This window comes from Melopsittacus undulatus, chromosome 3 (genome assembly GCF_012275295.1).
Source record: "Melopsittacus undulatus isolate bMelUnd1 chromosome 3, bMelUnd1.mat.Z, whole genome shotgun sequence".
NCBI classification, from domain to species: Eukaryota; Metazoa; Chordata; class Aves; order Psittaciformes; family Psittaculidae; genus Melopsittacus; species Melopsittacus undulatus.
The window spans coordinates 1,121,168-1,148,936 of NC_047529.1; the positions used below are offsets into that span (position 1 = coordinate 1,121,168).

The following is a 27,769-nucleotide window of genomic DNA, read 5'->3' on the forward strand; positions in this document are numbered from 1 at the left end:
CAGCCACCAGCCTTTGACTGTACCCTTTTTAATGGTTTTGTTAAAAATGTCAGAAAGACACCATGAATACAAGTACTGCAGTTACATCCATACAAAAAAAGCAATACAAATTAAGCAGCTGAATACAAAAATACATTGAAATACATGAACACCACAAGGTAACTCAGAGCACTAATCAGAGGGGTGGAGGAGTGGAAAAAACTTAAATAAAACCCTTTTCTGTATTAGACAACTGAAGTATTCTCCACTTGGAACAGGACCTTCCTTCTAGCTCTGTACTTCACAATTTCTTCTATATACAGCATAGAATAAAATACTTTTAAAAGATATGACATTTCTCATCCTCAATATGCGATATAGGTCTCTTTTACACTAAGGATATCGAGTGGGTGAATAAAAACAATGTCTCACGTGTACTGATCTGAAAAGGAGGAGCAGTTTTTCCTCTTGAAAGCGTTTCCGTGGGGTCTGGAATCCCTCGTGGGGTTTGGCTTGATGTGTCGGGCAATCCTGGTCAAAGCAATCCTTGCCTCTCCCAGTGAATGTACATAATATTGCTCGTGTCTATACAATCATACAAATGTGGCAATCAGATCTACATGGCCTTTAGGAAAGAGACAGCTCACACATATACAGCTCCGGAGGTGGGGGGGGCTTCTTCATGGCTTATTTACAATGAAAGTGCTTGAATCAGCTCTAACACAATACATGGGAGGGGAAGGGGGTTTCTACATGTCAATTCTTAGTCTTCCCTGAACTTGGAAAAGTATCTCTATAGAAAATACCACAGCTTTGCAAACACTAGAGCGGACTGGAGGACTGCATGTGGTTCTGAGATTAGCAGCTGAAAAGTGTTGAGAGTTATAATTTACAAATAAATAAAGCAAAAGAGGTAAACCAGTTACAAAACAGCAGAAACCTGCGATATTCACAACGGTAAAAAGACTCGATCGCTAACAAAAGGGGGAAGCAGTGGGGTCAAATGTCTTGAACACATCTTTTAGGGACTTGTCATCTGATTCCCCATCGGGATCGGGCTCCGGGGGCTGAGTTCCCTGCCCAGGCTGCCTGGGCTGCCGGGGGTCACTGTACTGGGGTCTGATGAGCCCCGACAAGGCCTGGATGGGCAGGTTGTGCACCGCAGGGGCAGCGCTGGAGTGTTTGGCCTGAGGTTTGCTGCTGCTTGCTTTATCCGGAGCAGCCTCTGTGGAGCTGGGTCCTTCTGGGGCTTTCTCCTTCTGCAGAGATGAATCCTCTGGAGCACCGGGGTCGGTTTTACCGGAATTCTTCAAAATGCTCTTTTTCTGGTTCTCTCCATTCTCTCCTGAAGCCACTGGAGCCGTGTCCAGTGTGGAGCTGTGGTCGCGTGGGTCATACAGACTGATCCCACTCAGGATGGAGCCCGGAGCTCCCAGCCTCCCCCCACTGGATGCCAGTTTGGGAGCGTATGGAGGCAGTGCATCTGGCTCTGGTTTAGCCGTGGCAGCCTCGGGGGGCTGTGAGGAGCCAGCAGCAGACCTGGCGAGGCGAGGGTCGAACTTGGTGGGGTGCGAGGGGTCCTTTGGGGCTCCGTGATGTGTGTCTGCACTGGACAGTCTATGGAGCCTGGGATCAACGTTCTTTTGCAAGCGGGGATCTCCCAGCTTGCTGGAGCTGCTGGCATGGGAATCTGCAGCAGGATCCAGGTAGCTGCCCCGGGATGCCAGGCTGTTCTTTGCCTTGGCAGCCAGGCGCGGGTCAGCCGGGAGCGCGCTCGCATGGGCATCGCTCTTCAAGCCTCGCAGCTTGTTCAGTCTCTGGTCAGCAATGAGGGGAGGGAGAGGTAAATTGATTGAAGAGACGGGGTCAGGCTTAGGCAGAGGTATGGGGAGCAAGTCCTCAGGTGCCCATACAATATGCTTAGCAAAGTTTGGCTTCATGAGGGTAACATCCATCTTGATGTGGCTGAACTGCCGGAGCTGGGATCGCGGATCCCTCAGCGTCATGCCAGGCAAAGGCTCCAAGGGGATGAGGAAGGCTCGCTCCCGCAGCTCCCTCTCTGAGTCCTCCTCATCATCATCCATCCCCTTCTGCTTGGCCTTGCCTCCCGCATGGTGCAGCTCAAGCTTTGCCCCCCCAAGGGCTGAGCTGCCGTGAGCACCTTCACTGACCTTGTGCATCCGAGGATCCCGCACGAGCCGTGGGTCCAGGGAGCCGGATTCCGAAGGCTTCCGTGGGTTAGACCTGGGAGAAGCCCTCAGCCTGGGGTCAGCAGCCTGGGGCCCTGCTCCCTTCTCCTTCGCCAGCCGGGGGTCAGTGGGGATTCCAAGCATGTGCTGCTCTGAGGAATGTTGCTGTCGGTTCCGGAAGTTTTCACTTTGTTTCTTTAGGGTTTTTAGGATTGATTTCACGCTGCTGCCCTCCTCCTCCTCACTGCTGGAATACCAGTTAACGTTGTCATCTGAAAACCACCAAACCAACATTAGTCAAGCGAACAGTCACAATACAGCCCATTCAGTTGTATGAGGGGCAGTTTCTGAGCAAACTGAGACTGAAAAGACCTGGTATTAAATAATCTCTCCCTGTATTATAATAACTGTAATCTAAAATGACACAAATCCAGTTCAACAAAGAACTGACACAACAAAACACCCTGTAGGTAGCAGAGATGCACCCGAGCTCTGCTGTGTTCTCTCTGTCAATATTAACTTGGGAAAATAACCTGTTTCAAACAATTCCTTCCACCAGTATTAAGAAAAAACCCATTTACAATGTGAGTCTTGATGAAGCTGATCTTCACTGTGGGATGGTAGAATGAAACATAAACCCCCTCGCTTCCCTCCCCAGTATCTAATGCACAGTAACACATGCTCTCCCAAGGAACAAGGGATGGGACAAGAGGAACCGGCCTCAAGCTGCACCAGGGCAGGTTTAGATGGAGCTGAGGAACAATTCCTGCCCCACAGGGTGCTCAGACATTGGAACAGGCTGCCCAGGGCAGGGCTGCAGGCACCGGCCCTGCAAGGGTTCACAGCCCGTGGAGACGAGGCCTCAGTGCCATGGGTTAGGGGTGGCCTTGGCAGGGCTGGGAATGGTTGGACTGGGGGAGCTTAAAGGGCTTTTCCAACCCAGCTGATTCTGTGCCTCTGCATTCCCCACTGCCAGCTGTACCACACCAGCACTCAATGACAGGCAGAGGCATGGTCTGGTGGCACTTTCCCCTCACACCACTTTCCAAAAGCCCTCTGGACAGGAGCACATGTCACTGTGATGAGCAGCCTCCAGCTCAGAGCAGGTTACCCCCAGCTGCTCTGGTTCTGTGTAGCCTGGAGGGCTGCATCTCCACATCTCTCACCATTTGATCAGAATTACATGGGCAGCATCCTCAAACCCCAGGATACAGCATGTCCTCACAGACAGCAGGTACAGCAGCTGCCTTCTGCTCATACAGAGGCACTTCTCAGCAGCCTCAGAAGAAGGGGGAGCAGGGAGCAGGGGAAGAGCACTCTGTGGCTGGATCTGGTCAGCAGGGTTACTGCTCTCCATCATCCAGGTTAACACTGCAAAGTTCAGCTACCCCAGAGGGAAAACTACTGCTCTAGAGATATGGAATATGCAGAAAGATTAAGACACAACTGTGTGAACAGAATCTAAGAGGCACTCGCAGTACTGGCAGTTAGAAACCTCTCTGTTTCAGGCAGGGATTGTAAGAAGGAATTGAGTTATCCACAATAGAACCTTTTAAAGCACAAACTATATCCAAAAATTATCCATGGATCATTCTACTTGGAACTGGAACAAAGCACTAAGCCTAACTAACATCCTAGAACAAGCTGGGAGGAAAGCAAGTACATCCAGCTGAAAACACAGTAATTGTGATTGGTGACAAAAATCCATGTCCCAGGCTAATGCTCAGTCAGTTAGAACTCCAACAAAATGATCTTTACCTTCATCTTTGCTCATTGCTCTCTGCCCCTGGCTGCCAACAGAGTCTCCATCTCTCTGATGCTTCTGACTAAGTCTTGCATAAAGGGCTTTCTGCATTGCTGGAAGGAAATCTGGTACATTCATGGCTGACTTATGGCCCATGTGGCTACTCATGCAGTCCGACTCACTTCCACCTTGATGCGACTCTTGAGCCATGAGGTGAGCCTGGTGATCCGAGAATTCTCCATGCCACGGTCCATCTGCAGCACAAAAACACCAGTCAGCAGATACCCTATGCAAGGTTTCACAACAGAGCAGAGCAAACATAAACCACATCAAGTCAAAGCAATGTGATGTATATTACACAACTGTGTGAAAACAACTTTACACTGAAGACATTCCAGGAGGTTTGGCTTTCTATCCAAGACCCTCTCAGCAGCTCAGCTTTGGAGCCACGGTATTTCAATACCACACCACTGCAAAGCACCAGATCAAGGAACAGCAATTCTGGAGTGTCCTTACCACCGGAGTTATTGGCTGGCTGGAAGTTGTGTACAGCTTGGTGGGAATAGTAATTGTCATAGAAGTCAGCTGCGTTCTGAATAGGCTCATAATTCATGTTGGGCTGCCGCTCTCCGGGCATCTGCTGGTACTGTGGCCCTGGAGGACAGTGATTCTCCCTGGGCATGTTCACCATATGTCCTCCTGGGGCATTATAAGATCCACCAAGACCTGGTGGGGTGTGAGGTGGGCCACCCTGCTGTCCTTGCATAGGCATTCCACTCTGGTTCTGCGGTCCCAGAAAGCCTGGAGGAACACCCTGCATGGGAGGACTCTGTGGCATGCCTGGACCTTGGGGCCCTCCACATGGATGATGTCCAGGAGAACCTGGGTGCATTGGTGGCCCGTTATGTCCTTGGGACATGCCAGGTCCTGGTCCTGGGCTTGAACCTGGGTTATACATGTGCTGGGAATGCGGGTCATTTCCTGGGAATGGTGGTCTCGGGGGTGATGCACTGTTGTAGAAGGTCGGTGGCCTGCAGGCAAAAGGAAATCAGTGAATCAGGCTCTGCACCTACAAAGATCAGCAGCCTGTTAGCTATCTCCTGCTCCCCTCACCCTTACATGTCTGCTCTTAGCTGATCTTAAGGTGGATTGAAATCTGAAAGAAGCAAAGTCATTTTCAAAGAGAGTAACTCCATACACTAAATATTGACCATAACACAACACAGTGTCTGGAGGTAGAACATGTACAACATACTAGCAGATGCAGAACGGGGTATTTGCTGCAGCAAAGAGTTTCAAACATCCCAAGGCCAACAGTCTCCATAAGGAGTGTCTGTTAGCTACAGCCATAAAGAGCTTGTGGAAGAGAATGAACTGCTCAGCCTGCAAGCAGAGATAGGCACACAGGCACAGAGCCAGACCAAGAGCCAACAGAGTGATTTCCTGGAAGGGCAATGCTCAGGAAGCTCTCTTCTAGGGAAAGCATTAAGTAATTATGACAACCAGCATCTGACAGGACTTTAACTCAGCAAATACACTTGTGGCAGGAGCAAGGAGAACTGTTCACCTCCTCATGCAGCCATGTCTGCAGGAGGGTTTGACACTAAGCTCTCACACCTACTTTTTCCCAATTTTGTGTGCTAAATCCACCGTTGGCTTCACAACTATTTCAAACAGAGATGGGATCTTCTTATAGTCCCCTGATGGATCCTGGTAGTTTTCCATGTCAGACTCAGAAAAGGCATATTGCTCTGGTGGGGTTGGCAGGAGCCCCACGCCTGGTGGAGGCTTGGGCAGAGGAACTATGCCACGCTTCCGGAGCTCCTCCAGCTCTTTCTCATCTTCATTTTGTGGCTCCTCCTCATTATTCAGAACCTGGAACACAGGAATGTAGCAAACACTTCATGAACCTTGCAGCATGTGCAGTTCAATTCAGTCCTGCCCTTTCCATCTGATTACCTGCTACAACAGTACTATTAACATCAAACTCAGGATGACTATAAATCCATTCTGACTTGTTCTGCAGGACACCCATTCATAGTTAGGGTGGAACTATTTGTGCAGCCGAGAAGGGGCAATTCCACACAAGCAATTTCCTTCAAACAGTAACTATAAGTGACAGAAGTTGAAGGACTTGTTCCAAGATCCATAATGCTTCAAGGGTTAAATTCATGTCACTTTCTGTTATGGGTTGTTGCACAGGAAGTGCAGAGACACAAACACCCTACCTACAGGTCTGGATTTCATGAAGCATTCAGAGGAGGCACCTCATTCCTTTCTCCACCCTGCATGCAGAAGTCAGCCAGGTGATATCTAACTTCTACACAACTAAAGGTAAGCCACATGAAAGCCACCTCTCTTGTTACAGACTCCATGCAGACATCCACAGGCAGGGGCACAAATAAAGTTCATGGATAGAAACATGAGCTGGGAAAATCAACAAGTGTGATATGGCTAAAAATGACTGTTAGGGATTCCTGGTATTGAACCTGGTCACAGACTTACCCTGTGAATAACCAACAGGGAAGTTTAACATCATTAGTGTTTAGCATCCCATTCCCTGAGAATCACATGGAAATTTCCAGCACCCCCCCCATTGCTTTTAGCAGCAACCCTCCTGATCCCAGGGCACAAACTGCTCACCTTATCCAGCAGCTCTTTTGTTTCTGCAGTCAGGGGAGCATGAGAAAACTTGCACTTATCTCCTTGGTAGCACTTTGCTCCTGTGTGATAGAACTTGCAAGGGAATTCATGTAAGCAATGTGTTAAGGATCCCTAACACAGGCTCATCTCTACTTTGTGCAGTCAGGCAAGTCTATGAAATGCTGCTCTCAACTATCCTTCACCCTTCCAAAGCACTATGTTAACAACTTTGAAAGCTAATAACCAACTTACACCTCCCAGCTCCATTTAACATTCCACTCCTGATTACATTACTGTGGCCTTAATGTTATTTTTGACTCTATTTGTGAATAAAAGGTGAAGATCTGTCGTGGTTTAAGCCCAGCTGGTAACTCAGAACCATGCAGTTGCTCATTCACTCCCCTCCTCCCCAACCTTCTTCCTCCCCCTGCTCCCAGAGGGATGGGGAGGAGAATCTAAGGAATGTAGCTCCCATAGGCTGAGATAAAACAGTCCAGTAACTGAGGTGTAACACAAATCACTGCTGCTACCACCAGTAATAATAATGAGAAGGGAAATAACAAGGGGAGAGAATACAACTGCTCACCACCCGCCGACCGATACCCAGCCTGACCCGAGCAGCAAGGTAACCATTCTGGATAACTGCCCCCAGTTTATATACTGGGCATGACATGCTGTGGTATGGAAAACCTCTTTGGCTAGTTTGGGTCAGGTGTCCTCTCTCTGATTCCTCCCAGCTTCCCCTCTTCCCTGGCAGAGCATGAGAGTCAGAAAGTCCTTGGTCAGACTAAACATTACTGAGCAGCAACTAAAACCATTGGTGTTATCAGCACTGTTCCCAGGCTGAAAGTCAAAACCACAGCACTGCACCAGCTACTAAGAAGGAGGAGAAGGACTGCTACTGCTGAACCCAGGACAAGGTCTCAATTCTGCAGTAGAATCATAGAATCCCAGCCTGGTTTGTGTTGAAGTGACCTCAAAGCTCATCCAGCTCCAACCCCTGCCACGGACAGGGACCCCTTCCACTGGAGCAGCTGCTCCAAGCCCCTGTGTCCAACCTGGCCTTGAGCACTGCCAGGGATGGGGCAGCCACAGCTTCTCTGGGCACCCTGTGCCAGCGCCTCAGCACCCTCCCAGGGAACAGCTTCTGCCTCAGAGCTCAGCTCAGTCTCCCCTGTTCTGGCAGGTTCAAGCCATTCCCCTTGGCCTGTCCCTACAGGCCCTTGTCCCAAGCCCCTCTCCAGGTTTCTTGTAGGTTCACAGCTATTTCCTGATGTGTCCCCCCACAGCAATCTTTGTGTATTAAATCTACACAGTCTTTGGTAGAGTCTCTTAAAAAAAGAAATAGCCTTAAAAATCACATCACGTAAGAGTAAATATAAACCTGCTGTTTAACTCAAGTACTATTTTTTAAAGGATATTGTGCAAATAAATGCAATTCTCTCCTTTGGTGCAGTAACCCTGTATGTAGAACTTGCAGATCTCCTTCTTCTTCTCAATCTCTGCATCATGGTCGAATTTACACTGCTCTCCCTAAAAATAAAGCCAAGAAAACCCATTATCCACCTGAAATGCTGAGTCATTCCCCTCAATATTGAAAGAAAAACATCCTCCTTTGCTGAATTGCATATTTTTATCTTTACTAACACAGAACTGCATTAGAAGCAAACTAAAGTTGTGATTAGGGGGCTTGGACATAGGGAAACAACTCCTGAGTTGGGACTTAAATTACAGGCAGTGCTCACAGGAAACAAGCTGCTCGTTCAGTCCCAGTTCTCTTCTCTGTCTCTGCTATTTGCAATAAAAAGATATTTAAACAAGTATTTTACTAGCATTATTTTCCATACAAATAGTTAGGGATCAGAAAACCTGATTCTGTTTTAAGGGGGGTGGAAGAACTTAAAGTCCAACAAGCAAAGTATTAAGACTTTTCCACAGAGGAAAGACAGAGTCCAAATAATAGCACGTTTCTATCAGCCACAGCACACTACACATTAGGGTGTAGGATGAGAGGTTTTATGCACAGTTTTTGTAGTGATTGTCATGAAAAACACACTAAGAGTATTTTTTATTGTTTTAAAACTGAAGGTGGCAGCAAATCCTCATCTCACTGAGCAGGACACATTAGAACACAGAAAGGCAGCAGCAAATCGTTGTTTCCTATTGCTCCTGGTTTGGGAATAAAAGCGTTTTTACCTTTATTTTCACCATCTGAAAAAGAAACAGGATGTTCTACCTCTAAATACACAGAGGAACCACACAGAAACAACACACGCCTCTGAGGAGCATGCAGGTTCTCTCACGTGTGGTTTATAACTGACTGAACTACTCTGACATCAGAGGACTCAACTTCCCAGCAGCATAAATAAGCTTCAAAATGAAGCAATAGCAGCTCATTTATGCAGTGAGAGATTGTGTTGGAAGGGCTTTGTCTGAAGCTGACTGCTCTGAAGAGCCTCCTCTTCCTTCTGCTGCCTGCAGGAAGATGATTCCCTGACAGGAGAACTATTGCTACAACCCCACTTGTTACTTAGGAGAGAGAAGTAATTCAGCATCACTAAGCAATTCCTTCAATGGCTCAGAATTAACAGTGGCACATAAAGAGAAATAATCTAATGCATTCAGAATCATTGCCTATTGACACACTCCACACTTGTAAGACTTGATGTGTATTTACAGGATACATTAGCAGTGTGAGTTTACGATATTAGCACAGATGTTTGTACTGTCTATACTAATAAACACAATATTTTGGGTAGAATTTGTTGTAATTCAAAATGAGAACCATCTTTTTCCGTAAGTTGGCATTTATCTATCAATTCTCAAAACATTAAATACCAAAATACTGATTTCAACACACATTTTCTCTGCATCAGCTGCAGTAAACCAGAACAGAGCCACTTCCCCCCTTCCTCCCAGCAAAGCAGAGACCAACAAGTGCACAATTACCTTAATACACCTCCCTTCCAGGAAGTATTTACAGATCTGTTTGCCTTTGTGTTCCACTGTGTGTTGATTGATGAACTCTTGGCTCATGTTCACCCACTTCTTCACTGGTTTGCCATCCTGTTAAGAGTAATGAACATCCTGCTGATGCTTTCTTGTTAAGCACAATGGTGGAAACATGAAGAGCACACCTGGGGCACCAGTTACCCCAAAATGTGATTCACTTCACCATGGTTTAAGTTCTTAATTATTATACCCACAGCTCAAATTATAGGTAAATAAATACTTTGCTCAGCTGCTTTCATATATGTTTAAACCCTGAGGGAAAGCAGAGAGGAAACACAATTCAATCATGATCCAACATGTGAGAATTATTATGCACTTGGTGAGGCAAGTAATTGTTCTCTCATGAGTGGCATTCCCATGTGGCATCTGCTCTTGGGATAAACTAAAACCACTGTGGAAAACTCTAAGCAGGGAGTATGGGATGGTGCTGAGGGGACCTCATGCAGCTAGTAAAGGCAATGGAAGCCTTTAATGAACTGCTGCCTCTGGCACTGCCCTGGAGGGTAGAATAAACCTTGTCTCTGCAGTGCTGGGTGGTTTCCAACTGGTCAGATGATAGAGGGAAATGGCCTTTTCCCATTCCCCATGTTCACAAAGACGAGCAGGGACCTGAGTGCTGAGTAGGAGCTTCTGGAATGGCTGTGGTTCTCCACAGCCACCACACTGCATCCTGAGCTCACTAAGTGTCTGCTCCCATTCTGCTCAGCAGATTAAGCAATGTCACACAACATTAACACTAAAGATGAGTTGCAGATTTTGTTAACTCTGAGAAGCAGAAATCTTTGAGCTGGAAGTGCCACTTCCATGGATCCTCAGGATTCATTTGCTACTCTGAGCACACTGAATCCAGAGAAATCTCAGCTGCTTCACACAAAGCAGCTTTGAACTTAATACCTGATCCTCTTCAAGGTTCATGCAAGTATCACATAACCAGGATGCTCCAAGTCTCTGGGAGTAAATCAGTGACTGTCCCACACCACAAAGCTCTTGACCCAACAGAGCAAGGCTGAAACCCATGGAACCTGTGTCCCACTTCCTCATTTCCCTGTAGCCAGGAGCCCAGCTTTTTGCCTTCTGCCTGCTGGGACCTGCCTGATCTGCCTCCACCCTTCCCCACAGCCTGGGAGATGGCACTGGAGGACTGGGCATGCTCTACAAGGAGTCCTACAAAGCAAGCATCATCCTAACACATCAAAGAGGATCTAATAGATCCGGGGAAGATCTGATCAGGACCACCCAGCAGCCCCACAGTGTTTGGCCAGCAGAGAGCATGGGGGAAGATGAACATGGCTGAATTCTGCACCACCACATTAGTGAGAAGCCAGCCATGTGCATTCCTGAGGGCAGGAGGGAGCAGAGCCACAGACATTTCAGACTTAAATGTTTTCCAGCCATGGATGGATTTGACCCATTAATCACTGGTTTGGACTGGTTTGCATTTAAATGAAGACTGGAGTGAGACATTTACAACTACTGTGCAAATACCGAGCACTACATTGTCTCTTAATTCCTATGCAGAGAATTACTAGATGAAAACCAAGGTCATGTTTTTCCATTTCCACAATCACAGCTATGGAAGAGAAGGAGAATTCTTCATCATTCAGATGGAAACTAGGAAAAAAATGTCCATTTTTTTTCTTTGCTGGTAGCAGCAAAACATTTCATTTCAGATATAGTTAACACTGAAGTCAATGGACTGTTCACAGCAAAGCCCATAAACCACTTTCTGCTACTTTTGCATATTTACAAGAAAAACAAGTAATTTATTATTAATTTATCAATTATATTTTATACCTTGAGTGTTGGGAAATTCTAGGAAGTTTATAGATAAGAGAAACCAACCCAGCCTGGTTTGAGTTGAAGGGACCTCAAAGCTCCTCCAGCTCCAACCCCTGCCACGGGCAGGGACCCCTTCCACTGGAGCAGCTGCTCCAAGCCCCTGTGTCCAACCTGGCCTTGAGCACTGCCAGGGATGGGGCAGCCACAGCTTCTCTGGGCACCCTGTGCCAGCGCCTCAGCACCTCCCAGGGAACAGCTTCTGCCTCAGAGCTCAGCTCAGTCTCCCCTGTTCTGGCAGGTTCAAGCCATTCCCCTTGGCCTGTCCCTACATCCCTTGTCCCAAGCCCCTCTCCAGCTTTCCTGCAGCCCCTTTAGGCACTGGAGCTGCTCTCAGCTCTCCCCTTCAGGAGCCTTCTCTTGTCCAGGCTGCCCCAGCCCAGCTCTTTCAACATGTGTCTCGTCCCCTTATACCTTCCCCCTTGATCTGTGAAAACTGCTCACTGCAGATACTTCCAGGTAGGAAAATTCCCCTCCTCTTTACGAGCCTGTTGGGCCAGTGTGGAGCTCTTAGTAAAGTTTAAAGATATGTCTTTTGCAATACTCTTCTGTTCAAGCAAAGTATCCAGTAATCTGCAACAATCACCTCTGGAATCTGCCTTTAATTGTACACACCTCATGAAAGCCATCGGAGCCTTTGTTGCCTCCTCTTCCCCTTCCACGATCTTTACGCTTCAGTTTCTTTTGCATCCCACGCCCTCGACCAATATTGTAGTTATTCCCTCTTTGAGAAATACCTGTAGAACAGAAATTACCTCTTCAGATCACCTCAGGAAGTAAAGAGCAATGGTTATCTAGTGACATCAGATACAGACAAATCACACTAACCAAGTATCTCCCTTTCTGCAGCCTCAATGCTCTCCTGAACGACAAGCTAGCAAACACAACTGCACCAGCCAGCTGCAACCCTGTGCCTGCTCCTTGAGAAGCTCTTCACAGCAACAAATTAAGTATGAAACCAATCTTGTCCCAAGCAGCATTCACAATTGGAAGGGCATACGTGTTATTTCCAACAAGCCCAAATACTTGAAGTACTCTGTGCTGTTTGGTCACCTTCTGAATCAGAACTCAAAGGGTACAACTGGCACTGGGTGTAGGTGCATGATTTGTTGTCACACCATGCAGGAGACCCGAGATCTTAACCTAAGAAATGTGAAAGAACAGCTGTGAATATAGAAATGTTTAATGGGAACTGTCTGGAAGGCTCAAGACTGCAATGAAGCAGTCAGCAGCACAGCAGTGCTGTTAGTATGGCCTCCGCTAACACTATCAGAGTATCTGCTTCTGCTCTACCTAAACCCAAAACCAACCAGTTAGTTGTTCCCACTTCTGGAACCCACTTCAGGTGGCAGCCACTCTATGACAGCAAGACCAACTGTAGTGAAACACCTTGACTTCATCTCAGATACATGCAGGCAGAGATCTGGAAGCAGTATCTCCAAGCAGCACATGAAAAGCCATTTCTGCCTCAGCTAAAGGGATCCTGCCAATCTTTTGCCCATTTATTTCATTGTGAACCAAACCAGAACCAAACCATAAATCTTCACTGTAGTAAATGAAAGACAAGCTACTACCTTTGAACAGCACACAGTATCTTCCTGAGAACCACTACGGTATTCATACTGTCACACAAAACCCTGCTCAAATGGACTGGGAGTCAAGCTTTAGCCATGATTCAGGGGAGAAGTCCTGCTTAAGAGGAGTAGTTTTTCACTGGGATTCATATCAGCCAAGCTTAAATGCAAGAAGAGTTACAAAAAGGAAAATAAAAGGATACTAGCATAGTACTCGTACTACTATACAGTACATAGTAATACTTGTGGCCATAGTAACAGAAGTATTCAGGCACCCATCAAAACTTCCAGACATTTAATTCTGGGGTGGACTAGACTAGATTTTGGCATTAACCTGTTTACATTCCTTCCCCCAATCAAATCCCATTTCAGACCTTCATAAACTACCACCAGAAAGTCCCTTTACAGCTCTAGGATTTCTTATCACAGACTGGTTTGGGTTGGAGACCTTAACACTCCTCCAGTTCCAATCTCTCTGCCACGGTGGGGGTAGGGAGGTTGGAACTTATTCAAGCAGTTACACAACAGAGATCTTGGCTTTATTTCTCTCTTTACTATGTACACACCACACAACTTGATCTTTTTCTTCAACACATGCACCAATGTGACCACATGGCATTAGTCCTTAACGAACAGCATCATCACTGATGGGAGGCTGCAAGCTCACAGGAAACCCAACACTGCCAGATCTGAATTCAGACATCCTGAAGTGATGCCCAATGCAGCTGGCATACACCAGCTATTGCTACAATTAATGATTCCAGTTCTCTTACCTTTCTGGACCCCTTTCATGCCCTGCTTTTTCACTGGTTCCTTTGGGAATGGAGGTCCCAAATCAGTACTGGAGGTCTCTTTAGCTTGCCTGTACTGTTTAAGCTGATCAGCAAAATCTTCATCCTTTTCCTCCTCGTTGTAATTCCCAAAGTTTTCATCACTGTAGTGACTGTAGTCATCATAGTCCTTACTCTTGACATTCTTTTTATGCTGCATTTTCTGTGAGCTCATGTAGTTTCCTGACACGTGTCCATGCTGTGGAGAGGGGATTGTATTGTTCAGAAGCAGCTCAAGAGCTCAAACAACACCCCTATAAAGCCATTGGGTTTATGCTGGTTTATTGTCATGCTCTCTACCAGATTTGCACAAGCAAACATCAATAATACACAGTGAGAATCAGTCATGCAGTAAAAATGACTACTTTGATTCTGAATGCATCAAAATAGGTGAAAAAGATAAAGAACAACAGCATTAGCATCTAACCTCCAGGAAACGTTTCCAGGAGGCTGACAAAGCAGTTTACCATACACACTTCCAAGGGCTGTAAGTGCCACATAGATGAACTATGCTTGAAATCATTTTTTCCCTTCATGAACTCCAATCCTGATGATTCCAGACACAGATGATACACTCTGCCCTGTCTCGGTCAGGATGAAATACTGCTTATGGCACTTACAATACAGCACTGGCCCTTCTCCTGTTCCTGCAGATGGGATCTTCAGTTTGTTACTAGATTTGGCTGGCCTAAAGGTTTCTGGAATGGTTTCAGGCTAAAAGGAAAAGCTCCTCTCCTCTGAAGTACCAGAGCTCCATCAAGCTGCTCTATCAAAGCTTCAGAGCTTGGTGTTCTGTGTCACCCAGTGCTCTCAGGGAGGCTACCAAGGTGCACAGACTGGAAAAGCCAAGACAAATGGAACTATCACAATGCAGAATCAGATCTAGATATTTAAAGGTGGCTTTCCAGGAGCTGCTTCCTCTTAGAACAGTCTAAATCACAGAATCAGACCAATTGGGGCTGGAAGGGACCTTAAAGATCATCTAAGTCCAACCCCTGCCATGGGCTGGACACAAATCCAATGCAGGCAATAATAAAGATACCTTAACTGTAGCCTGATGGAGGAAAAAGTGGTATCAAGCTTGCTTGCATCACCTACATTCATGCCACAGATCATGCTTTACGTTTGGAGACCTCCTCAGGGAGATGAGAACTAGATGTGCCTCCAGAAGCCTGTGAGAATGGGTACTGCCATCAAACCAGCCCCCAAAACCCCAGCATTTACACCTGCTTTTCCAAATGACACCTAATAAAGACATGAGAAATCAGCTTAAACAGTACTACCTGACTGAACGAGGAATCATAATCTCTGTATGAAGAGCTGCCACTCTTTTTATGTGGCCTTTCTGTACGCTCAATGTCAGAGTCATGGCTGTAGTCAGAGCTGTCATCACTGGATGGCGAGTTATGCTGAAAAGAAGAACAAAATAGCTCTCAAATGTTATGTAACTCTCTGTGCAACTGGTCTGCTGTACAGGAACTTAAAGGAAGCATTAGCCTAGTAAATGAAAATGTGTTTTTAACTCTCACAAAGCTCTGCTGCTGGGGGAAGCTAAAGCAAGCACTTTTTGATGCCACACTCAGAGAATGAGATCTGATCCAACGAGGCTGCCATGTAAACCTGAGGGCTGTGTGGTTGCTTTGCACTCTACCTGCTTCTTATGGGTCCCTTTGAGCCCTGCATCTCTGCCACCCAGCAGGGATGCTGCTGGAAGGTTAACAGATCTGGGAGATGGCTAGAAACTGGCACATGGGCACAGAAATGACCAGCACTCTGCCATTGTCTGCAGGGAGAAAGCTCAGGTTTATTCTAGGATAACGTTTTGTGGATCTCTTGCACTTAAGTTGGTTAAAGTCACATTATCTTAATGAACTTCACTGAAGGATTCACTGAACCAGCCTGAAATCTTTTCTTCACATCAGAATAATGAGCAAAAAAATGATAAATTTAAGTTAAATTTAATCCTAAAACCCTCTCAAATCTCTATGGTCCAGCTACCATTGTTGCTGCCAGTGGCCAGTGCTTAACTTACACTGCTGCTTTGGATTTAAGCAGTTTAAGGAAGTGGTTTAACACTTCATCCTCTCATGTCAGAACTAGCACGACCACTGACAGGAGCAGAGAGTAAAATGCTCACAAATGTCAGCATTTTGTAAGCTGCCATTAAAAGAAATACTGAAATAAGCATCCAGTGAAGATGTGTATCAGAAATACCAGTTACACCTGCAATCTGATATTAACAGGAAACCCACGTTTATGAAATGCATTGAGGCAAAGCAAACAAGTGAGTTTCCAAACTATCATCTCAAAAGTGCTATGGTTGGGTTATTTAATGGTTTATATCTCTTACACCACATAAACTGTCACTGGAGTGTGTGAATATGCACTTCCTTCCATGTGTCAGAAGTCTATTTAATATACTAATTCTTTAGCACTGAAGTGCATTGGTGAGAGAGAACATCCCAAACCCGTCCTCAAACACCAAAGACTGCCTAAATAGTAACAACAGCATTGTTCTCCTCTAATTCCCTGGCTTGTTGGCTAAACCTGGCATTAAAACCAGCACCCCAGCTTGCTTTGCATTTCCCCACCTTATGCTTATCTCGTCTTCTCCTTTTGGATTTCTTCTTTTCTTTCTCTTTTTTGCGTTTCTTCCGTGATTTCCTGTGTCCTTTCTCATTCTTCTGTTTATCATCACCTTTTGAGCCATGTTCTTTCACATCCTCATAGGCTGCATCATCTATTTCCCCATCTTCCAGCTCTCCATCCTCTCTGTAGAAGGAAACACATCAATACAGTAAAATGCCATGTTATGATCCCTCTCATCTGCCCAACAGCACAGTGAAAACACCCCCAGTTCTTTGCACCAGGCACATTCTTATACATATGCTTTTGAATACATGGAACACCCCAAGAACTACCAGGATTGAAGAGTTTTCTTGAATAGCTAAAGAAAAATGGAATGCAAACCATTAAATGGCAAAATTAAGAAGTTTTAGAACTATGGTTTGGTTCTTTTCAAGGTCTTCTCTTCCTAAATAGCTTTCTCCAACCTAGATCAAAAACACAACACTCTGTTGCCCTTAAGCACAACTAGAAGGTAGTTCAACCACTTCTACAAGTGCTTCCACTACAGTGCCCTTCCCTGCATGGTGCTGCTTGCAGAACAGATGTGATCACAGTCAAAGGCAATTCAACCTCTCTGAAACCATAGAGGTAAATAATGAAAGGAAGCAGTTGGGCACTGCAGGAAAAGCAATGTACAGTGGTACAAACACGTGTCCTTCAACTGCTCCTGCAAGTGAAGATCAGACCCAAATCTCTAAGGTGGATTGGCCACAGTCATGAGCAGCTTGAGAAAGAAGAATTAACTTAGTAGTAAGGTGAATTCTTCAAAAGAACTCAGTAGTAGACAAGGAATTGTTAACATGTGAAGAATGAGTAAAAACGTGAATACAGACACAAAATACAACACTTGAGGTGCTTGCAAACCAAGCATCAAAGACTTGTGCTCATCCCTACCAACAGGGACAAGAGGTTTCTATGATTACAAGAGGCTTTAGTTAAAGTTCTGTCTACTGAAACACTTTGCCACAAAGAAACATGTTGCCCAAACACCAGTTTCTCATCCCTATTGCAGACACTACTGGAGCAATCCCAGCTCCTCTGCCACTGTTTGCTATTAGCTGGGGTTTAGTTCTGGAGGAATCTGCTGCTTTGAGACATTTGTACTTGGCTCCCTATAATTATTCCTACATTATTGCTGCTAAAGGAACTCAGCCTTTGGAGGCATCATGGGAACTTAGGGAAAGCCAGTTTTTACATGGAGATGGCTTGGAAATGCCATCAGTGCTGAAACCCTCACTCTGAAGGGACCAGATGCAGCAGTTAACATTTTGTTTAACATTATGTTAAATGCAAAGAATCACTGAATAAACCAAGACTAAAGCAGTGCTGGGGGCAGTAGAAGGTATTAGGAACAAAACAGTAATTAGGCTTTATTAAATTGCCTTGTAATTTGTCCACCTCACTATGATTAACTTTGCTTCAAGGCACTGTGAAGAGCAGCAGGGGGAAGAACTCACCAGGAAGCAAAAGACCTGAAGCTCCAAGGTAAGCTCAGTCATTAAGTCATTAAGAGAAGCAACCCAAAGTTGGGATTTGCTGTAAGAGGAGTAAATGGTTATGGCAGGGAGAAGGGAAGATGACAGGAGTGCTGTATTGGCACTTTGTGTGCCCTGGGGCTTCTTACAACTAAATACACTTAACAACCACAACGGAAGAAAGAAACATCAAACCAAAACCCATCGAGATATGATTACAGATCACTGACTAGCCACAAACTGGACGGGAAAACACCCACATCCACATGATCAGCTCATATAAACCAGAGGAAACCCATCCATTCCAAGGTACCACCCTTCACCTTTAGTTCTCACCTACTGGTGGGAAGCCACAGCACAGCAACAGCAACTGCATACCCATCACCTCAGGGCAGCCCACCGCAGGCATGCAAAGACAGGTTATGGGCATCTGAGCCTCAGGAAGATGCTTTGCTGTGTTACATGATGGAGAAGGGGACTCTAGGTCATTTCTAAGTGACACACGAGGGCAGCCAGCTCACCTAGTGATTGGAAATATGGGAAACTCTGGAATATGGGAGAAAATCATCTTCTAGATGAGTAGTGAAGATGGTTTTGCTGTGTAGCACGAAGTAACAGGACTGGAAAGAATGAAGGTTTATAAGAAGCTTCCAAATGTCAAAATATTAAGAAGTGTGCATTAAATAAAACAGATTTGATATGAATAAAAGATTCTGCTATGAAAGGTGCCATTTAAAGACCATCATTCACACTGGTGGCAGTAAAAGGAACTTCAGGGCAGGCAGTGAGTGATCCTGCAGGATTCACTGAAGCAGACATGGAAACAAGCCCATGGAAGACATGGCTCTTCCCTCCAACACACTGAATACACTGTGGGGTATAGGAAAACAAAAGGGAGCTTAGAGAGTAGGCAAGAACTGCCCAACTGCTGTTGTTTAAATTGAGCTACACTGCAAATGCAGCCGTCACTGGGAAACACTCTGCAAAGGACATCACTTGTAGTGCAAATATAAAGCAGTAGGAAGCTATGAGGTTTTGAACAAATAGTGGAAATGAATAGTAATAATTACAGTGATAAGAATAAAGGTTTGCCAATGGCCAAGTGGGCACCAAACACAAAAGAGAGGCAGCTTCAGAACCCATTTCTATGTGATCTTTGTAAGGTGCTCATAGACAATCCTTACACTGCCTTGCAAAGAGCCTAACACCAAGATACTCCTGCACTTAAGAAGAGACAAAGGATCTTCAGAGTATGTAACCCAAGCACAGAATAGCTCCTGTGTTCAAACACCACAGAGCCGTTATCTCCAGCATTCCATGAGAAACCCGAGTGCATCATACAATAAATATCCCAAGAAAGCATTTGTCCCATCTTTCCAGGCTAATACAGTGTGCTTGGAGTAACTGGAACACAAGTACTTATGGAACACCTGCAGCCATTGGGAAAAACAATCTTTCCTACTCTGAAAACATGAGCTCAACTCCCTCCCTATAGTATTTCTGCTCTTAAATATGCTCTTTAGGAAATGCTCACTGGAATTGCTCTTTAGGAAACAGGGTTGCTCCCAGTTCCTTTGGGAACTGCCATTATGGATTTATACTGCTGGGATGCATCCAGGCCTTCATTAACTTTCTAGGTAAAACAACTATGCAGGATCCTGGTAACACTATCCTTTGGATTGCATTCCAAAGGGAAGGCTGCGGAAGGGTTTCCTTTACTCCCCCAGTGAGTACATTCTTTCCACAACATCCTGGAATTTTCCAAGCACTGAACTTCAAGAATGTATAAAACCAAAACAACAGAACCCAAAAGAAAACTCTGGATAAATAAAATGGGAAAAAAATACATAATTTCTTGGAAATCACTGAGTTATTCCTCAAAGAAAGTTTACAAAGTCCACTTTATAGGATTATTCCTGATTTAAACCCCAAACTGAGCTGTTCACTTGTGTACTGTACTTGTGCTGTGCAAAGTTCAGCTTCTTGCTTACACAACACTCTGGCCTTACAGTGTCTGCTATCAGCATGCTGGAAGCATCTGACCCACAAACACCAACGTTTGCCTAATGTGGACAAGCAGGAAAGTGTAATTTGGGTCTTTTCCATGACTCACTTCTCTCAGACACCCTGCCCCACAAAACAATGCACCACAAAGCAACCTCCACTGACAGTGCCAGCAAGGGGACAGCCCATGGTGCCTCACAACACATACCTCAGCAGTCAAGGACCAGCATCACTGACTGGCAAGCTGTAACTGCTGCCATGTGGTTTGTTCTTGGGTTCCAGAACTAGACATGCAAAGGCTGAACTAAATCTGATGCACCTTCTGGTTAATGGGAGTTCATCCTGACCTGCTACAGGACACAGGAGGAGATGGTAACTCATCTCTAACCTGCATTCTCAACTAGTACTACCTAGCCCTTCTCATCCTAGTGTGTTTAAAGTCCTTTTGGAAGAGACAGAAGCACCTTCATTAAATCCCAGTTTAAATTGCTCAGAGGCATTCAGATGCTGCTGCCTGACCTACTGGCACTGCTCATAAAGAGCCCCTGATGATGACTTGTTGCCATACGGTCCTACTATTTCCTCCTGACCCACGGGATGGCAAATGCAATCCTGCAGTGCAGAACACAGATAAAGTAACCCACATAGACTCTATGAGCTAAACAAATCCTAACTAAGCCAAAAGCAGTGATGTTTCCTATCAGCCCCTGTCCAAGGAGTAGATACACACAAAGAACACTTGGTTCTTCTCCAGATGCAAGAGAAAGAACTAAAATCACTGATGGATCACTCCCTCTTCCACCATCTCCACACACTTGGAGCTTGATGGATATGTGAAAATGAAACTAGGAAGTGTTTCCACTGTCCCCAGGGTATTTCTAGAGCACCTCAGAAATGGATTACAAAGGCAGAGAAACCAAATTGTCTTCCAGGGAAGAATCCATCTGGTGAAGTCAATGAAAAGGCAGTTATGCAAATATTTGGTTAGGGAATAGAAATCCACACCTAGAGTAACTCACTGTTACTCTGGTGTTTACTGTTTGGTTTCTAACATTCCAACACAGCTTTAACTCATCCCTCTGCCCTTAGTCCCACTCATTTTTAAATAGCATTCTTCACGTTCAAACAAAAGATTTACAAGTCAAGCTCCAGGACACAAAAACGAGATGTGTTTCCTCACTACACTGACAACTGGAGGTTTAAAATGCTACAAGAAAACTAAACTGGTTTTCCCTGTGGGAAATCTTCCTCTCAGAAGCACTGAGCACACGAGCAGACAGTGCAGGAGCTACAGGAGAACCTAACTTACATGAAAAAAATCATGCAACCAAAATGTGAGTCCACCATAGAACCATAGAACCCCAGCCTGGTTTGTGTTGGAAGGGAGCTTAAAGCTCCTCCAGCTCCAACCCCTGCCACGGGCAGGGACCCCTTCCACTGGAGCAGCTGCTCCAAGCCCCTGTGTCCAACCTGGCCTTGAGCACTGCCAGGGATGGGGCAGCCACAGCTTCTCTGGGCACCCTGTGCCAGTGCCTCAGCACCCTCACAGGGAACAGCTTCTGCCTAAGATCTAACATTATTTTCTATACATCTATATTATTGCATTCTATTTTCTTATATCTAACATTATTATATCACACATTATTTTCTGCTAATTCCTATTTACATAGGTTTGATTCACAGTTAAGGAAAAGTCAGAACCACATTTTGGTTTACAATGTGATGCTTTGACCTTATTCATTAGAATAAGCCTTAAAGAGCATATGAATAGATCAGACTTCCCCAAAGCACTACCAACATGAGATAAAGTATATAGTAGAAGAAATGAAAGGCTGCAAACACCTCCCTTTACTTCTTGTACCCACAGAGAAAGGACACAGCAGCAAGAATAGAAACTTTAAACTTAAGAAGCTGCTAAGTTCTGGTGATAACCAAATATTACTGCCCTAAAAGGAAAGCAAATCTATTTCTTCCGGAAGTACATGTGTTGTTAAACCTTCACCTCTTCTTTCTGTGATTAGTTCTAGAAGAGAGAAGTTATCAGAAAACACTGAGGATGTTCAAAACCTCATCTTTGCATAAAGAAACAGTGCGTTCATTCACACACCTCCTCTTCTGCTGACCTCTGAGTATCTGCGATCAGGACACATAATGCAAGAGACAGAGGTTAAACCTATGGGAAACTACTTGAGTGCTTCTGGCACTGGTCAAGATGTATTTAGTACAAAGCCTTACACCCCTCCTGCATATTCTCCTCTTCAGTTTCCTTTGGGTATATTTTTCTTAGTGCCCTACATTAGATTTCTATTCTAACCCCTTTATTCCAGCTCCCCACACACCCCAGGGGGACCACAAAACCCTCCTGCTCATACTTTCCATTCAGAAGGACATGATGCTGTGCAGCACTCGTGACTGCACAGATGGGCATAACCATCCCACCAGCTCACGCTTCCTGTCTGTTCATTGTCACACAATGAACATGCAATACTCCCAACAGGTAAGATTTGGGTGCTAGGAACTTACAAAGAGGACAATAACTCATACACAAGTTGATGACATGAAAACTTTAAGTCTCAAATAAGATCTTAACAGTGCTAAAGTGTCCTAGACACTGTGACACTAAAGAGTTTATGAATGGAGGCCCTTAGTGCCATGGGTTAGTGGTGGCCTTGGCAGTGCTGGGGTAAGGGTTGGACTCAATAACCATAAAGGTCTTTTCCAACCTGATTGTGTGATTCTAAAATGAGAATGAATACAGAAAACACCCACACAAGAAGGTGGGTTTGCAGTTAACAGCACAAGCTGGTGTCCACAAGGATCAGGCTTCTTTCCCAGCACCCTGCAGGTCACCTATGGCACTGTTCAGCTGCACATGAGTTTCAGCCACTCTGCAAACACGAGGTTACTGTAATCTACCCCAAGGCAGTGAACTGCAGCATGCGAAGTTCCACACCAGCGAGCTGGGAGGGTTGTAACCTCTGTCCTGCTTTCATGCCCAGGGCTGGCTCTGACAGATACTGTGCACCCACAGCATGGGGGAAGGAAGCAGAAAGAGGCAGTGCCAAAAATAAAGCTTGCTGTGGTGGTACTGGGGGCAATGAGCAACTTCTGGGCAGCCCATATTGTCACCCATCCATCTCCATTCTATGGGGCTTAACACTGCAGAAGAAACCCCAGAGCTCACAGAGGCCACCTCCTCCTGCCATGTCTGCCATGTCTTGCCTCCTGCAATGTTTGCTGGATGGCAAACAGCCGTGTTTGCCCTCGGGGCAGATTTGGGAGTGATTCTCTCTCTGCTTCCTAATGGCAAAGCAAGTTTTGAAATTGGGCTGGAGAACAATAAATCACTGCGAGGCTGCATTCAGTGCTCACAAACAGCTCCAGCTAAACATGAACGCATTCTTTGGTCATTAACTATTACTGACCTAAGGAAGGATAATCTCTCACACCAGCTCCCAGCAAACATTTTCAACCCAAACTATGCGCACGTGGACAGCAAGCAGCAAGTATAACAAAAGAGAAGCATTTAAATTGTCAGTTTAAGATGGATGGAAGGCTTGTGGGAAGGGAGAGCAGTGGGGCTGAACAATAGGAACCAGGATCAGAGGGGATCTTCGGCCCTTTGGCTCCACAAGTGCTTCCCTGATCTGTATAGCTCTGGTAAAGCTGAAGAGCCACACGGCTCGAGCCAAGACACAGACAAAGCCACGTGCTATAGGACACTGACTAAGCAGTAAAGGAGAGAAAGTACAACTAAGGGGTATAACAGAGATTTCAGTTTGTTGTTACTCATCTGTTACAACCCCCACTTGGGGTTTTCCCTTCCCTTGCCATGGGCTGTAAGTCAACAGAGCAGATCCCATCAGGGTGAACCAGCCAGACCGGTTAGAGCAGCAGCCTTAAGTCGTGCTCGCCCAGGCCAGGATGGCTATGCTGGGATGGGAACAGGCAATTCCTAAGGCAGCTGGAAGAGGAAACTGGGAAAACAAAAGCAATGGGTGGCTGGGTGAAGTCTGGCTTATCGGGATGTACACAGGGCATGTGTGGCTGGCAAAGGAGAGGCTTTGGAAGAGCAGCACCACAGCTAGCAGCAGTCACACAATCGAACACTTCAAGTGCACTTCATAAAGCTCAAAATCAGTTATCTTGAGGAATAATACAATGACTGCACCAACTGCAGTTTGAATGTAGAAACTGTAGCAAATACATAATGGGGAAGTGGACAGTGGGGATTAGTAGGGTTCTGGGGACAAGGAACCTGACATGCAACAGACAAGCCTGAAGTGCTATTTCCAAACACCCCTTGTAAAAACCTGGACAACTTCCTGCAAGAAGGTCACTGAGGTGCCTGTTCCAGAGCTGTCCCTAACACTGCATTGCCTTTACTGTGCCATGAGCATAGAGAAAGAGGCCTGATTCTTACAGTGGCAATGCAGCTCCTGAGCCCCTGCTGGCTGCAGGAGCCCTGCCTGCACCCCTGTGATCTGTGAGTTAACATCCCCACGCTCAGCCCTCTGCCAGGTCACTGCTATTTTTACAGCAGATAATGGGATAAGGCACCTCCAGGATGGAGATTAAATGACAGCAGAGCAGAAATAGCCAACAGAAAGTGTCAGCACCAACCCAGTGTTTTAGACTGCAAAGATAAATGAACTCCAAGTTACTTGCTGAAGTCTCTGGCACCGAGTACAAAGGCAGAACTAACTGTGGCATGAGTCCTTCGGCCTCTAAGAGCTTACTGCTAAAGTCCACACAGGAACTCAGCTCATGCATGAGGACTGGATTCTACTAATGGCAAGTGTTTAGTTCCTCTCTTGCACTTGTGCTTTATCTACAGCATGAGGCACAGGTGGGACAATGCCCTCAAAATGAGTGTTCTAAGAGCAGTCGGAAGCTCCCAGCCCTGCAGATGAAGGTGCCAACAGCCACAACCTCACAAGGATCAGCCCTTCGGCAGAGCAGGAACTTGTGCATTTACCCACAGTTCTGTGTGCATTGGCTGTACCCGAGGTTGGCAGCACCCAGCCTCTGAGCTCTATCTACCTACATTGAAGCAATCCCTCCTAAAACCTGACCTCACACAGGACACACCAACCTTTTACCTGTGTGCAGAAAGTCTCGAGCACTCCATTGAAGCAATATCTCCACAATGAGTTAACTAAAACCATCTCTAAAATGAAACCCTTCCTTTCCTAAGCAGGGGCCTGTCTATAAACAAGGAAAACAAAGGCTCTGGATTAAAACAGTCTTCCAATTGCAACTTGCCCAAGCATGGGCACAAAGGGGATTTTACCACTGACTACTGCTCAAAAGCACTAAGCAACTTCTTTAGAACTCCACAGAGTGGTTCAAAATCAAACATGTTACCAGATATGCTGTTCATTTATGCTGCACCAATTGACCTTATCTCTTAACTGATTTCAGCAGCTTCCTGTTATGGGCTGTACCTACCGAGCTAACAGTGCATAAAGAACTGCCTCCCCTTTGGCATGGTTTCTGTGGAGGGGAAAGATCCTGTTTCTCTCTGGGCCTCCCTAGCTGGTGGGGAAATCATTATACACTGCAGGAAGTTCATACTTTGCTCACTGATATAATACAAAGACTTCCATTTGGGGCTTCTTTCTTTTTTACCACCACTCCGGGGACATGAGGAACACACTTTAAACGTTTCAGATCACAGGGGAGCAGAAGTTGTCCAAGTCTTGCTTACAAGGAGTATTACTTAACAGGTAAATGTGTTTATTGTTGAACCTCCTGCTCTTCTGAAATGAAAACATTATAAAGCCATGTTTATTTGACGTTAACCTGTATTTAACACATCCATTAGACTCTTAGGTAGTAGTTATTGATTCTATTCCACCAGTGTAACAACAGGCGCAGTGGTGAGGAGAGCTGGTGAGAGGGATTCTACTTGTCACCAGGGCACAGGGAACTCCCAGTTAGGACAACTGTGCTCCCAGCAGCACAGGGGGTAACAGGGGCTGGTCCTCACCGAGGACTGGGACACACAAAGTATCTGCAACCCTGAAACAGCACAAAGGAGCCTTAGGCGCACTGCCTGCTGCTGCTGCACAGCTCTAACAGGCACCTCCAGCAATCCCAGCGCAGCACCGCTCTGCTTGGACACAGCCCTCAGGAACACGCAGCATGACTCAACTTCCACAAGTAAAAGCAGGGAGGTGAAACCAAGAACCGGAGCTGCCCTGACCCTGTCACTAAACCACAGCACCGCTTTTGGACCAGTCCCTCAGCCCTGCGTGTTCCACTTCCTACCATGGGCTCAGTGACTCTTCCCCCAGCGAGGGAACGGCTACGTTCGCTCACCAGCCCTTTCCTGTTGGCTTTTATTGCTCCCGTCCTCTCAGACAAGCAGCAAGCAGGAGCAGAGCCGTGTGGGGAGGGCGGCTGTGGCAACCAGCAGTTCCAACTCCTGCACTGTGACACGGGGAGATGTGGACCCAAGGGCTGCTCCCTGCCACCCTGGCACTGTATTCTGGCACTAGTTCGGCAGGCCAGGGCTGCGTGGAGGAAGGGTTTGAGTTCCCAGCAGCTGCAGGAGAGAAAGGGAGGGAAGGAGGGAGGAACAGAGGTCCTTTCAGCAGGACTGCGCATGGGGACTGAGAGGTGGCAAAGATAACGTCAGTCAGAGCTTAATCTGCATAAAAAAGGATCCAGTTAAATGGGGAAGGTGTAATCTGGCAAGAAAATGAGGTTAAATATGGCTCTGGTGAGAGATTCTGCTATAAACAAAACCAACCAAAAGGAGGAAACCCCAGCTCGGAGCACCCTTTCCTACCTGACTAGCAGCGCCAGGGCAAGGCAGGCAAAGAACAATGGTGACATTCAACAGACACCCCCTGGAAAGTGCAATTTATGGAAAGAAATGGAAAACAGTCCCCGTCCCCAGCCAGAGTAAATAAATGAAGATGTAAAAAGGCATGCATTCCAAAAAATAACCCCCTGCGAATCATATGCACTTCTAAAGCCAGTGTCACCCCCCTCCTCCCCTCCTCGCATCCCCCCCCCACCACCACCCCGGTCCTCCAGCCTGAAGGTGACCTGCCCCCACAAAAACATCGTTAACCCCCTCGGCACATTAACACACAGCATCATCATCATCATCATTATCAGCATCACCCCACTAGTATCACCATTATGAGAAGCGGAGAGAGAGAAGAATGTTACTCGACCTTTCGTCCCCTGCATGTTGCCTGTCAGAGTCGGGCATGTTTGGGTCAAGAACTGGGTTTGGGGGTTTGGAGAACAGGCTTTCAAAGGCCATTGTGCTGGCTGTGGTGTGGTGAGGAGGAGGGAGGTGGAGGAAGGCAGGACACTGCCGCTGCCCGTGGTGCGGAGGGAGGAGGAGGAGGTGGCGGCGGCGGCGGCGCGCACAGCCGCTCTGGGGGCGGCTCGGTGAGGAGGAGGGTCGGGTCCCTCAGTGAGGAGAGATGATGAAGGTTTCACTCACGGTTACTTAGTGAGACACTAACGGGCACCCAGTGCAGGGCGAGGCTGCACAGGCTGAGCCCGGCCGCCCCGCGCGGGCAGGCGGAGGAGGCGGCAGCGGCGGCGGCGGCTCGGTGAGCAGGCCCGGGGCACAGAGGAGGACACACACACGGGGTTAGGGACGTGCTGCTGCCCGCTGATGGCTGCCCTAATCCTTCCTTACAAACATGGCGCCCGCTCGAGCCGCTCTCACAAAATGGCGGCGGAGGACGAGGCCGGCGGCGGCGGCAGCAGCGAGCCCCGCCGCGAGCCCCCGGGGACGGCTCCGCGGCCACCGCGGCCACCGCCGCCTCCACCACCACCACCGCCACCACCACAGCGTCTTCAGCACCGCCGCGGCCGCGATGGC

The 27,769-nt window shown here is 46.6% G+C and overlaps 1 protein-coding gene across 1 annotated transcript; it reads right to left on the reverse strand.

Moving 5' to 3' along the window:
• Positions 1 to 3: 3 nt before the first annotated feature.
• On the reverse strand, positions 4 to 27,724 carry LOC101873321 (zinc finger CCCH domain-containing protein 6). The gene is made up of 12 exons (XM_034061101.1): positions 27,105 to 27,724; positions 16,399 to 16,579; positions 15,091 to 15,216; positions 13,751 to 14,006; positions 12,019 to 12,140; positions 9,505 to 9,621; positions 7,977 to 8,088; positions 6,556 to 6,665; positions 5,534 to 5,787; positions 4,429 to 4,943; positions 3,927 to 4,166; positions 4 to 2,440 (listed from the first exon to the last, which is right to left on the reverse strand). The coding sequence occupies exons 1-12, from the start codon at positions 27,194 to 27,196 to the stop codon at positions 954 to 956; spliced, it is 3,612 nt and encodes a 1,203-aa protein (XP_033916992.1). The 5' UTR covers positions 27,197 to 27,724; the 3' UTR covers positions 4 to 953.
• Positions 27,725 to 27,769: the final 45 nt, after the last annotated feature.